Source organism: Pinus tabuliformis, chromosome 8 (genome assembly GCF_031772625.1).
Source record: "Pinus tabuliformis cultivar Carrire ecotype Pingquan chromosome 8, CPIR1, whole genome shotgun sequence".
In the NCBI taxonomy this organism is placed as follows: Eukaryota; Viridiplantae; Streptophyta; class Pinopsida; order Pinales; family Pinaceae; genus Pinus; species Pinus tabuliformis.
In genome coordinates, this window is record NC_142294.1 from 1,282,378,612 (window position 1) to 1,282,392,198 (window position 13,587).

The 13,587-nt window shown below is 43.0% G+C and overlaps 2 protein-coding genes across 8 annotated transcripts in view; one reads left to right on the forward strand and one right to left on the reverse strand.

Moving 5' to 3' along the window:
• Window positions 1-13,587, reverse strand: part of LOC149240092 (prolyl 4-hydroxylase 1) — a 419,466-nt gene that overhangs the window by 53,512 nt on the left and 352,367 nt on the right. The gene's annotated exons all lie outside the window — the stretch shown is intronic.
• Window positions 634-13,496, forward strand: LOC149240093 (uncharacterized). The gene is made up of 4 exons (XM_089461018.1): window positions 634-1,329; window positions 11,542-12,421; window positions 12,536-12,677; window positions 12,802-13,496. The coding sequence occupies exons 1-4, from the start codon at window positions 634-636 to the stop codon at window positions 13,304-13,306; spliced, it is 2,223 nt and encodes a 740-aa protein (XP_089317144.1). The 3' UTR covers window positions 13,307-13,496.

Sequence of the window (13,587 nt, forward strand, 5' to 3'; positions counted from 1 at the left end):
GAAGGGTCCAACAGTGCTGAAAGCAGTCATGCCCAGACTTATGTGTAGAACCCATCCCGCACTGATAGCAAAATGGCAAGACCCAATATGCCTCAGTTTGTGGAGCAGGTTGCAGAAGACTTAACAGAGAAAGCTGATTTTGGAATCCCTTACGCAGATTACATGGAACAATATCAATCTCTAGGATGAGATTTCCGCGGTGCTATGAGCTTCACTGATTTCTGCCACCTTCAGCTGAAGAGCAAGCCCAAACCATCTCAGAGGTTGCCAAGGCAGAATCATGAGCTACAGAAAAAACTGGGGAACGTGACCATCCCCTGTTTTGATGGGTCGTCCAAATTCTCAGCTAGATCATGGGTGCAAAAATTGGACACTTATTTTCAACATAATCATATGACAGAGGAGGAGGCTATCAAATTGGCCCCTACACTTGGATGGTGAGGCCCATGAGTGGTGGTACCATGGGTTGGTGACATTGGGACATAACAACATCATCTCATACACAGAGTTCACTGAGAGGCTTATTGAGCGTTTGACAAGAAGGATCCGGCGACACATTTTAGAGAGTTGACACAACTCAAGCAGACGGGTAGTCCAGAGGCTTATATTGCAGAGTTTCAGAGATTGGCAGTCATGGTCACAGATATTTCAGAAGTCAAATTGGTGATTCTATTTGTAGAGGGGTTGGCAGAACCTCTACTTGGATGGGTCAAGAGTTCTGAACCCGCCACACTTCGTGCAGCAATCAATAAAACTAGGGACTTACAGGATGCAGCTTCAATAAATAAATTCACTCCTAAGGGTAATGACATCAATCCCTGTCAAAAGGAGTGGATTGACAAACCAAATTTGGATGAGGAGACCCGAAAAGAGTTGAGGAAGAAGAAACTTTGTTTCAGCTGTCAAGAACCTTGGGCACTAGGGCACAAGTGTGCAAGCAAAGACAAAGCGGGCAAGGCCCAGTACATTGAGGTGTGCTCAGAGAGTGACAATGATGAGGAGCAAGCACACGGACCGGTACAACAACCAACGCAAGGACAAATACAGGGGCAAATGCACCAAACTGTTGGAGGTGAGTCCTCGCATGCAGAGGGCCAAGCTCGTATTCTTGCCTCTATGCCAGGATTCCCTAAATACCATACCTTCAGAGTTAGAGGGTTTATAGCTGGGCACAAGGTGACAATACTCGTTGATGGTGGGGCTTCTCACAACTTCATAGATATAGAGCTGGTGGAACTAAGGGCAATCCCTACAGCAGAATTCGATCGTTTTACAATCATCATACCCGGGAAACATCAGATGGACTGCAACAAGTATGTAGAAATTTCTGTTTTCCCACCCCGGTTTTCAGTTTCTCCTTATTTCTCCCATATAGTTAAATGCCCTTTCCCATAACCATACATTTAACAAGCTGAAAAAAATAAATTTGCTGAAAACACAAATTCTGGAAATTTTTCAGAATGCTGGAAATTGCAGAATTAAAAATCAGCAATCAAAAACAGCCATTAAAACACATTAAAACACTGATATTTTTGGTCAACTTGACCCTGGAAAAACCCCCTACAACTCTTGGGGAAAACTAGTTTGAGAGCTCTTCTTTATTTCTGAAAATTGTCTTTTTACAGTGAGAATTATTCAGCAAAAAATCAGCAAGCAAATTTACAACTTATCTCCTTTCCCGTGCCTCACAGCAATCTGGAAATTACAGCAAACAGGACAACAATAAATGCTGTACGGCCTTCGTTTTGTGTGCAGAAAAATCAGCAAACTGCTCCTCGATTTTTGTGCAAAAATCTGCCTTTCACTATGTGCTGAATCAGCTGTACAAATCTGCTCAACTGCTGCCTTGGAATGTGTGCCAAGCTGCTGTCTCCTTCTCCTCCCTGCTCATAAATCTCTCTTGCTCTCTTGCTCTCCTTCTCCCAATCTGCTCATGAAAGAATGAATGACCTTTTCCTCCTTTTCCTCCTTTAATATAACTCCAAGTGACTTTTGGGTGATCCAAGTGACTTTTGGGTGATCTCTAAATCCAATGGCTGAAATAGATTTAAATCAATGGCTGAGAGTAAATGCTCATTTAAATCTCACTTTCTATTTTTTAATTCACCCCACTTTAATAAAGACCCACTTAGTCATTTATTTCCAAAGTCACTTTTCCTTTCTAATTTTTCATTGACTTTATAAAAGTCACTTTAAAATTAGACTTAGTAACTTTATCACTTAAAGTCACTTTTAAATTAGATTTAACTTTATAAAATTATAAAGTCACTTTAGGAGAAAAATTAAATTCTTTTGGACACTTTTCCCTAGGCCAAAGATCAAAGCCTAAGGGAACCACCTATCCTCCGGTACCAAATTTCAACACTCCCTCTTACCGAGGAAGGTGTTCCTCACCACACCCATCTTGTCTCTGAAGTAGACATGCTTGCCCCGTGGTAAGGCTTTGGTAAGAATATCTGCAACCTGCTCATCAGTGGAAATATACTCAAGCTTCACAGCTCCCTTCTGAACATAGTCTCTGATGAAATGATATCTGATCCCGATATGCTTTGACCTGTCATGAAATACTGGATTCTCCGTGAGTTTAATGCAACTCTGATTATCACAGTAAATCACTGAAGGTCTCAACGGCTGACCAAATAAGCCAAACAACATCTTGCGAAGCCAGATGGCCTCACAACTAGCTAGACTGGCTGCCATATACTCTGCTTCCACTGAACTCAGTGCTACTGACTGCTGCGTCCGGCTGAACCATGACACTACTGCTGAACCCAACCCAAAACAACACCCTGAAGTGATCTTCCTATCAGAAGCACAACCTGCCCAATCAGAATCAGTGTATCCTGCCAATCTCACTCCATCTCCCTGCCTGTAGTCCAGACCATAATCCACTGTCCCCTGCAAGTACCGCAAAATGTGTTTTGCAGCCACCCAGTGAACCTTCCTAGGCTCACACATAAACTGACTCATCGTGTTGACTGCAAAACAGATGTCTGGTCTAGTGTTGACCAAATACATCAAGGAACCAATCAGCTGCATGTACAATGTGGGATCCACCAACTCGGAATCCGAAGCATGAAGCTTCTTCCAGTTGGTGATCATCGGTGTCGACATGGGTCTACAATCCTCCATGTGGAATCTGCTAAGGATGTCCACAATATACTTCCCCTGCCCCAGGAAGAAATGCCCCTCCTCTTGCCACACCTCCAAACCCAAAAAGTAATGCATCAAGCCGATGTCCTTCATCTCAAACTCCGCCGCAAGATCTCTCTTGCAGTGCTCTATGAGTCTCTCTGCACCTGTAATGATCAAGTCATCCACATACAGCACCAGAATGAGAGGCTCCTCACCAATCACAATAAAGTAAAGGTTCGGATCTGCCTCACTCTTTGTGAAACCCATCCCCTGCAAATATGTATCTATCCTGGAGTACCAAGCTCTGTGAGCTTGCTTCAGGCCATAAAGGGCCTTCTTCAGTCTGCACACATGGGACTCCTTCCCAAGCACCTCAAAGCCCTGTGGCTGCTCAATGTACACCTCCTCCTGTATGAAGCCATTGAGAAATGCGGTCTTCACATCCATCTGGTGGATCTTCCAACCCATCTCTACTGCTATCGATATAATGGAGCAGATCGAAGTATATCGAGCCACGGGAGCGAAGGTCTCCTCATAATCAACTCCCTCTACCTGGGAGAACCCTCTAGCCACAAACCTCGCTTTGAATTTCTCAATGCTGCCATCTGCAGCATGCTTTACCTTGTAAAGCCATCTGGAAGTAACCACGGATTTGCCCTCAGGCCTCGGCACCACCTCCCAAACATCATTCTTCATGATAGAAGAATACTCCTCCTGCATGGCCTCTCTCCAGACCTGCTGGCTAGCTGCCTCCTCATAGCTAGAAGGCTCAGAGTCAAGGATGCTGGTAACCATCGCCATATAGCTACAAAACCTCTCAGGTGGTCTACTCTCTCTGACCGGCCTCTTCGGCTCAGCAACAGATGTGGCATCTCTCAAGGTGTCCTGAAGCCACTTGGGCTTCCTCTTCCCTGAGCGCACTTCTCCCACCGGAGAATGAAACTCCTCCTCCTCATCATCATCAGTAGCCTGAACTCCTGACTGTCTGTCTGCTGTCCTCCTGCCTGCACCTGAACCTGTAGAAGCTGAGGTACCGTGTGAACTGTCCATCAGTGGACTCCCTAGTGAACTGCTCTGTGAACTGCTCTGCATGCTGCCCGGAGCACCACCCCTCTGGCTCGATGAGCCACTGCTCACTGACGGACCTGACATCCTCATAGATGTACCTCCTGATCCTTCTGATCCCTGCCCACTGGATCCCTGCGACTGACTCAGCTGCTGCTGAGGGTCTGGCTGATCCAGATACTCTAACTCCCGTGACCTCCTAAAGGCCTGTCCTCCTCGAACTTCACATCCCGTCTGACAACAACTCTCCTCTGTGCAGGAATGTAAATCCGAAAGGCCTTTGAGGTCTCACTGTAGCCCACAAAGATACCCTTCTCTGCGGTGGGCTCTAGTTTGGTCCTCTTCTCCTTGGGTATATAGGAGTATGTAATGCATCCAAAGATATGAAGATGACCAATATCAGGCTTCTTCCCAGAGAAAGCCTCCTCCGGAGTCATGTGCCCCAAGGCACGATGCGGACTCCTGTTCTGCAAGTAAACAGCTGTGTTGCAGGCTTCTGCCCACAAGAACAATGGCAACCCTTGATCATGTAACATGGCTTTGGCAGCCCCTATGATGGATCTGTTCTTCCTCTCTGCAACCCCGTTCTGCTGGGGGTTGTAAGGAACAGTGAACTCCCTCCTAATGCCTGCCTCCGCACAATAGTCAACAAACTCTCCAAGGGTGTACTCTCCTCCATTGTCCGACCTCAAGGACTTGATCTTTCGACCTGTCTGAGTCTCCACAAGAGCTCTGAACTCCTGAAACCGCTTGAAGACCTCACTCTTGGTCTTCAAAAAATAAATCCAAGTCCTCCTGGAGTGATCATCAATGAATAACACATAGTACTCATATCCACTCAAGGAAACATGAGACATCCGACTGCTCACATCGGAATGAATCAAATCAAGTATCCCCGTCGCTCCGTTGTCACTGCTGGGAAAAGGGGATTTGGCAAATTTGCCCATCGCACAACCTCTGCAAGTATCAAAGTGATCAGTACTGAAAGTTGGCACACCTGTAGTGATCTCCCGCAATGTCCTCAAGGCTCCATGATACATATGTCCCATCCTGCGGTGCCAAATCTCACACAGCTCAGAACTGCTAGCTCTGCTGTCGGTACTACTGCTCAATGCCAAAAGGGGTTGGAATGCAAACTTGTACACCTTTGCATGGCGTACACCCATCACTCTAGCTGAATCAGCTGGAGTGCCCCTGGGATACATCAACACCTGTTCTCCCCTGAACAGTACCTCATATCCTTTGTCCTCCAAAGCTGAGACGGATATGAGGTTCTTCCTCATCCCTGGCACATAAAGAACCTCTGACACCTTCAAGGGAGGTTTGGACTCCCTCTGAAATGTCACTGTCCCCACCCCGACTGCTCTAACAACTCTGTCATCACCGAGTACTACCTCAATATTAGTGCCACTCTCTGAAAGCTCTGAGAAGTACTCACGGACTCCTGTCATATGACGTGAAGCCCCACTGTCCACATACCAGATACCTGAAGATGCTCCGCTAATCGAGGGAAAAGCATGCTCCCTCTGAACCTGTGTGGCAGGTGATCCTGCACTAAAGGACTCACACGTAGTGAATGCAAACTCTCGGTCAAAACGACCAGCAAAGTCCTCAATCTCTGCTGAAGCTGCCACGTCCTCGTTCTTCCCCTTCTTCTTCTTCTTCTCCGGACACACAACTGCATAGTGTGCCATCTTTTGACAATTCCAACACTTCACCTTGGAATAGTCCTTCTGTGTGTTCCCCTGTTTACCTTTACCTTTGCCTTTGCCCCTACCACTGCTTGTGGAAGCCTGCTTCTTCCCTTTGCCTTTCTTGCCTCCTGCCACCAGTGCTACATCCTCATCCTGCTCAACTGGCTTGGCTGCCCCAAGCTGACCTTTCCTGATCTCTGTCTGAATGCAATCATCCCAAAACCTCTCCCATGTGGGAAGGGTCTCACGTGCACAAACCCCATCAGCAAAGTTCAACCATGAATGGGGGAGGCCATTCACTGCAATCCGCACCAACTCAGTGGGTGGAATGGCCTCTCCAATCGCTGCCAACTCATTTCTCACATTGGTAATCTTTGTGAGATATCCAGCTGCACTATCATTCCCCATCTTAATGTTCTTCAGCTTCTCCTTCAGGACCATCTTCCGGTTCTCATTGGTACTCTGGTAGAGATTGGACAATGCTGTCCACATCTCATGGGCATTGCTCTTTCCTCTCACATGAGGAATGCAATGGTCTTTGATTCCGTCTAGAATCAGCCTCTTACCCTTATTGTTCTTCTTTTTATACTCAGCCAACTGAGTAACATCAGTGGGCACAACAACAGGGTTCTGTGCGGTATGCACCATGATATCCCAGACTTCTGCCTCCTCAAAGATACTCTGCATTCTCTCCTTCCAAACACTGTAATTTATATGCCCATCCAGCCTATCCTCCACCCTCAATCCCAATGACATCTTGCTGTCCTAAAACTGAAAAATAGCACTGCTGTGGTAAAGATAAAACTGCTATTTATGAAAAAATCAGCTTGCTGGAATTTTCTGAGTGAAAAATCAGCAACTGTAATTTTTCCTTTTGCTGTCCCAAACTGCCCTTCAGCACTCAAGCTCTGATACCATGTTAGATGTTTCTGTTTTCCCACCCCGGTTTTCAGTTTCTCCTTATTTCTCCCATATAGTTAAATGCCCTTTCCCATAACCATACATTTAACAAGCTGAAAAAAATAAATTTGCTGAAAACACAAATTCTGGAAATTTTTCAGAATGCTGGAAATTGCAGAATTAAAAATCAGCAATCAAAAACAGCCATTAAAACACATTAAAACACTGATATTTTTGGTCAACTTGACCCTGGAAAAACCCCCTACAACTCTTGGGGAAAACCAGTTTGAGAGCTCTTCTTTATTTCTGAAAATTGTCTTTTTACAGTGAGAATTATTCAGCAAAAAATCAGCAAGCAAATTTACAACTTATCTCCTTTCCCGTGCCTCACAGCAATCTGGAAATTACAGCAAACAGGACAGCAATAAATGCTGTACGGCCTCCGTTTTGTGTGCAGAAAAATCAGCAAACTGCTCCTCGATTTTTGTGCAAAAATCTGCCTTTCACTATGTGCTGAATCAGCTGTACAAATCTGCTCAACTGCTGCCTTGGAATGTGTGCCAAGCTGCTGTCTCCTTCTCCTCCCTGCTCAGAAATCTCTCTTGCTCTCTTGCTCTCCTTCTCCCAATCTGCTCATGAAAGAATGAATGACCTTTTCCTCCTTTTCCTCCTTTAATATAACTCCAAGTGACTTTTGGGTGATCCAAGTGACTTTTGGGTGATCTCTAAATCCAATGGCTGAAATAGATTTAAATCAATGGCTGAGATTAAATGCTCATTTAAATCTCACTTTCTATTTTTTAATTCACCCCACTTTAATAAAGACCCACTTAGTCATTTATTTCCAAAGTCACTTTTCCTTTCTAATTTTTCATTGACTTTATAAAAGTCACTTTAAAATTAGACTTCGTAACTTTATCACTTAAAGTCACTTTTAAATTAGATTTAACTTTATAAAATTATAAAGTCACTTTAGGAGAAAAATTAAATTCTTTTGGACACTTTTCCCTAGGCCAAAGATCAAAGCCTAAGGGAACCACCTGTCCTCCGGTACCAAATTTCAACAAAGTACATCCCCAAGCTACAGCTCACCATGGGAAACTATACAATGATAGATGACTTCTTTGTAGTGGATGTGTCGGGCTCTAGTGTGGTGTTGGGGTGTCAGTGGCTTTATTACATAGGAAAGTACACCACAGATCAGCAGAACATGGAAATGGAGTTCAATGATCCAGTAGATGGAAGGAGGGTAGTCTTGAGAGCCATGCATAAATACCCACTGAAGCTCGTGTCGTCCAACCACATGGAGGTTGTATTGAAACACGGTGATATCGAGTGGGCAGTAGAGTTCCGTATTATAGATAACAGACTGTCAGAGCATCCACGACCAGACTCAGATGACATATAGGTATTACTTCATAAACATCATAAAGTTTTTGTTGATATTCCTCCAGCTATACCACCAGATAGAGGCTTTGAGCATCTTATAGAACTCGAGGACAGTGTGCAGGCAATAAACAGACTGTCAGAGCATCCACGACCAGACTCAGATGACATATAGGTATTACTTCATAAACATCATAAAGTTTTTGTTGATATTCCTCCAGCTATACCACCAGATAGAGGCTTTGAGCATCTTATAGAACTCGAGGACAGTGTGCAGGCAATAACAACCACTCCTTATCAACATCCCAAATTGAAATTGCTTGACGACAAGCAATCTTGGGCGGGGAGCACTGTAATGTCCCTGTCCCCCTAAGAAGCTTATGACAGAGTCCGCTAGCCTAAAGTGGTTCCAGTAGGTTAAAGCGGTGAAATAATTAATAAGGGGACTTAAATTTGCCTAAGGAGACTTTATTAAAGAAGGAGAAAGGATGATATTTCCTAGGCTCACTTTAACTTTAGAAAGTGGAATATCATAAAGTGACTTTATAAAAGTGAATTTACTAAAAAGAAAAGAAATAAAAAAAATAAAGAGAGAAAAGGTAAGGTGAAGATGAAAAGACAAAAGGGAAGGCAAAGATGAAAAGACAATCCTAAACTCATTAAAGAAGGGAATTGAGGAGACTCTAATTCATTCGTGCATTGTGTGAGTTTGAAGAGAGAGCTCTTGGAGAGAGTTGGAAGAGGAAGCTGAGGGCTTTGGAACCCTAGCTGCCATAGCAGACTTCACTGTTGCAACGAGACCCCCTAGTCTAGACATGAGAGTGAAATCACTCAGATTTCACCATTGAGCTTCAATGGAGAACAAGGCTTTCGAAAAATAATGAGGTATTTGTGTGCTATAGTTTGATTTTAAAAGCTTATTGGGTATTTTCTATATCATTTTTGCAGATTGAGCATGTACATGAAATTCTGGGCATGAGAAATAGGGCAACAGGACCAAACTGAGGCTGAGTTTAAATCTGGAAGTTATCATTCCCATTGTAGCCATAGATTGTAGAAAAGGGTGGCTCGAAATTCTTCTTGGAAGAGGCAGCTCGAACATCTAGTCAAAGCGCCGAGTTCTATTCACCCTAGGACAGGCTATCTTCACTTATTGAACTGCATACAGTTGTTTAAGCTGAGCGCATTATTTGTGGGGACTCATTCTCTGTCAAACCATGGTCATATTCTCATCTCTGCTGAATGCAATGCTGCACGCCTCTGTTATTGTGTGTAGATGCCAAGAAAATTGAGTTTTGGGGCCATGAATGTTATTTGGACTAAGGATAAGTCTGTTGGTTATGCCTGGACGTAGCTGGGACTTTATTAATATAAAGATGAGACTTTTTATGAGTGGGGACCACGAACTGTCTGCTGCTGAGTTATTAATTGAGTAGAGGGCCCACGCTACCCATCTTTCACTGTTAAACGTACATGAACAGATTTTCATATATCACGTGGGTGTCTGCTTCCCCTGCTGGAAGATGTGTGAGGTGCTGGTGTAATTTCTCACTGGAACCCCATTCAAACTGCTACAGGAAACCAGGAGGGATCTCTGTATGTTGGGCTACATCCTCACAAAATTTCCTGAGCTGGTGCACATGTTTCTGGGTTCATACCAAGGCTGGAACAGCGATGTAAATACCATCTTACAGTAAAGATAAATGCCTGGCCTACACTGTTGAAGCAATATTTTGATTTAGTTATTCTACTGGAGGGACCTATTGATCACTCAACACACCAGGTTCATTTATTCTATTGCATTACTGTTGTTTCACATCCCTAAACTCAGTGTTGCACACATCGCGATTTAATCGCGATAAAATCGGAAAATCGCGATTTTTTCAAAATGCCGATTCAAATCGCGATTTTTATCCAAAAAATCGGCGGAAATTTTTTTTAACGATTTTTATCGAAAAAATCGCGATTTTTTAAAAAATCGCGATTTTTTCGAAAAAATCGCGATTTTTAAGGAAAAAATCGCGGGAGGCGCGGGCAGCGGGGGTTTTATATGTAAAATCGATTTTTTGTTTATTCATTCAGCAGTCCGCCGCGGAGGAGAAGGAGGAGAAGGAGAAGAAGGGAGGGAGAGGGTTGCCGTCGCTTGTGGGAGCCGATTTTAGGAGGAATCCAAGCCAAGATCGCGAATTTGTCCATAAACCAGGTATGTAGATTAATTTTTTTTTGTTTTGGTTCTCTAAAAACTTTGTTTTTCATTGTTTTTAAAGAATTTTTAGAAATTTTTCATTGATTTGGGATGGGTTATTTGTTATGACTATGAGAACCAATTTTTGATTTTTATTTTCTCATTTTCTTTAAACATTGTTTATTTTTTTTTATTTTTCATTGTTTTTTGGGTTTAGAAATTCAAATTGGGATTTTGGAAATAATTAGCTTGTAATTTTGCAAATGCTAAATTGTAATTTGTATTTACTATTTACTATTATCATTTATGTAATCCTAAATTCCTATTTCCTAATCCTTATTTTTCCATAGGTTTGCAAATTCAAAATTCAAAAACAAACATGCCAAGGAAATTGGATCCTTTCTGGGAATATGGTGACCCTAAAACTCCGAATGATAGACAAAACTTGATTTGCAAGTTGTGTGGAAAGGAAATATTCGGGGGGTGTACAGGTTGAAGTTCCACCTTGCACAAATCCCTGGACGTGATGTGGGGCCCTGTCTAAAGACAAATGCTGAAATTATCCAAAAAGCCATGAGAGCATTGGGAGAATTAGAGCACACTAGAGACGCCAAAGAAGAACTCAAAAGGCAACTAAGAAGGTCAGTTGAAGGAAGTGGGCCAAGTGGCACAGGTTCTACTGCAGCGTCAGTCAATCCGTTTGCTGCATCATCATATTTTGTTCCTCGAACCACACCTGGTTCACAACCAACTATCGGTTCAATGATGAAAAGAACTGAAAAAGAAAAAGCTGACAAGTTGATGACAAAATTTCTCCTCTGGAGTGATATTCCTTTCAGCATTATAAGGAATAATCCATTTTTCCAACCTACTCTTGATGCTGTTGCCAGTGTTGGCCCGGGGTACAAACTCCCTTCTCTTCATGATTTCAGAGGCCGGCTTCTTCAAGATGAAAAGCGTGACTGCACCCAAAGATTGGAGGATTTTAGGGCATCATGGGCACAAACAGGATGCACTGTTATGTCAGATGGTTGGACTGACCAAAAGGGGAGAACCCTTATAAACTTCTTGGTTAGTTGTCCCTTGGGGACTATGTTTATCAAATCTGTTGATGCAACTCATCAAATCAAAGATGCAAAAAATTTATGTGATTTGCTGGATGTGTTTATTTTGGAGGTGGGTGCAGAAAATGTTGTCCAAGTCATAACGGACAACGCTGCAAATTATGTTGCTGCTGGTAGATTGCTTATGGACAGGCATCCTACTTTATTTTGGACACCTTGTGCTGCCCATTGTATTGATTTGATGTTAGAGGACATAGGGAAAATTCCCTTTGTCAAAGAGGCTGTTGACTCATCAAAAACCATCACAAAATTTATTTACAATCACACATCTGTGCTTAGCTTGATGAGAAAATGCACCAACAACAAAGAGTTGGTGCGCCCCGCCATTACACGGTTTGCGACGAGTTTCATATCTCTTCAATCCCTCTTGAATTCTATGTGGGATTTGAAGAGAATGTTTGTTTCAGAGGAGTGGCGTTCTTCGCCAATGAGCCGCAAACCAGAAGGAGAGGCCGTCTGCAGACTTGTTTCATACCAAGAAGACTTCTGGGCGGGAGTGCAGGAGGTGTGCGCTGTCACAGAACCTTTGGTAAAGGTTCTTCGGTTGGTAGATGGTGAGAAGCCCGCAATGGGCTATTTGTATGAAGCCATGGATAGGGCCAAAGAAGCCATTCGGTCCTACTATGATGACAAGGGAGATGATGGGTTCCAGAGACAACTCCTTCTATGGAAGGTCATTGATGAGCGATGGAACAACACACTCCATCGTCCCATTCATGCTGCTGGCCTTTTCCTGAACCCTGCATTTTCTTATGCATGTGGGTTTAATTTTGATGTTGAGGTCGTGGAAGGATTATTAACCTGTGTCCAGAAGATGGTGAAAACTCCAGAAGAACGTATGGAGGTCTCTAGACAAATTGAGCAATATAAGTTGTCAGGTGGCACATTTGGCTTTGAGATGGCTATCAATGATAGGACGGTTAAAATCCCAGGTATTTTTTAGTTTGTAGTATGTACTTTGTAACTTTGTTTCAAATTTCATTGTTTCTTCAAATTCCATTTTTTTCTTATGTTTATTTAAAATTTTCTTTGTAATTTTGTTGTAGACGCATGGTGGAAGATGTATGGTGGCAGAGTACCCCTTTTGCAAAATCTTGCCGTGCGCATCCTCAGCCAAACATGCAGCTCCTCGGGATGTGAGCGCAATTGGAGTGTATTTGAAAAAATACACAACAAGAAGCGCAATAGGTTAACACTTAAACATTTAAAATATTGCAAATTTCCAAATAAATTTTTGAATTCATTAAAGTTTTAAACAATATTTTTTTTATAATATTAATTATTAATTTATTATTTCATGAACTTTGTACAGGTTGGAGTCCCATAGACTTAATGACATGGTCTATGTCTACTACAATCTTCGATTGTGGGTGAAACAACTAGAGAAGACACCTGATACGGAAGCCATCTCATTGGATGGGATTGACACCACTGCTGAATGGAGGGTTGAGACCGAGAGGCCTCTCATGGATCCCACTGAGGATTGGTTAGTGCAGGATGAGGGGGAGGAGGAGGGGGAGGAGGAGGAGGAGGAGGAGGAGCAGGAGCAGGAGCAGGAGCAGGAGGAGGAGGAGTTGGAGGAGCAGGAGGAGGAGGTGACACCGCCTACCCGGGCTACCCGGGCTACCACTACCACCAGTAGAGGACGTGGTCTCCGTCCACCTCAGCCTCTTGTAGCTGCTACTACTAGTTCTTCAGCTTCTAGAGCACGTCAGACTCCACTGCCATTTCCACCACCACAGGCACCAGCTTCTACATCTAGAGGGAAAGAGAAAGCTGTGCCATATTCTCGCAAGAGGGGCAGAGGAAATCAATAGGATTAGACTTTCATTTTATTGTATATGACATTATGACATGATGAGATACATTATCATATTTTTTGTTGATATTTTGAGGCTGAGTTGGACTTGGGACTCAGGACTTACTATTCAGGACATGATTCAATGTTATGTGTGATTTTAGCGCTAGAAATGATATTGAACATCTTATATATTAGTTTTTTTATCATATTTATGTGTCAATGTATTTATTTTATGTTGTAGATGGTTTAGATATTAAAAAAATTGAAAAAAAAATGAAAAAAAATGAATATTTTTGT

Excerpts from the sequence above, each read along its gene's own strand:
- LOC149240093 (XM_089461018.1), top strand. The coding sequence starts at position 634 with ATGGTCACAGATATTTCAGAAGTCAAATTGGTGATTCTATTTGTAGAG. Across the intron at positions 1,330-11,541 it reads ACAAGTATGTAGAAATTTCT|GTGGGTGCAGAAAATGTTGT; the intron begins GTTTTCCCACCC and ends TTTATTTTGGAG. Across the intron at positions 12,422-12,535 it reads TAGGACGGTTAAAATCCCAG|ACGCATGGTGGAAGATGTAT; the intron begins GTATTTTTTAGT and ends ATTTTGTTGTAG.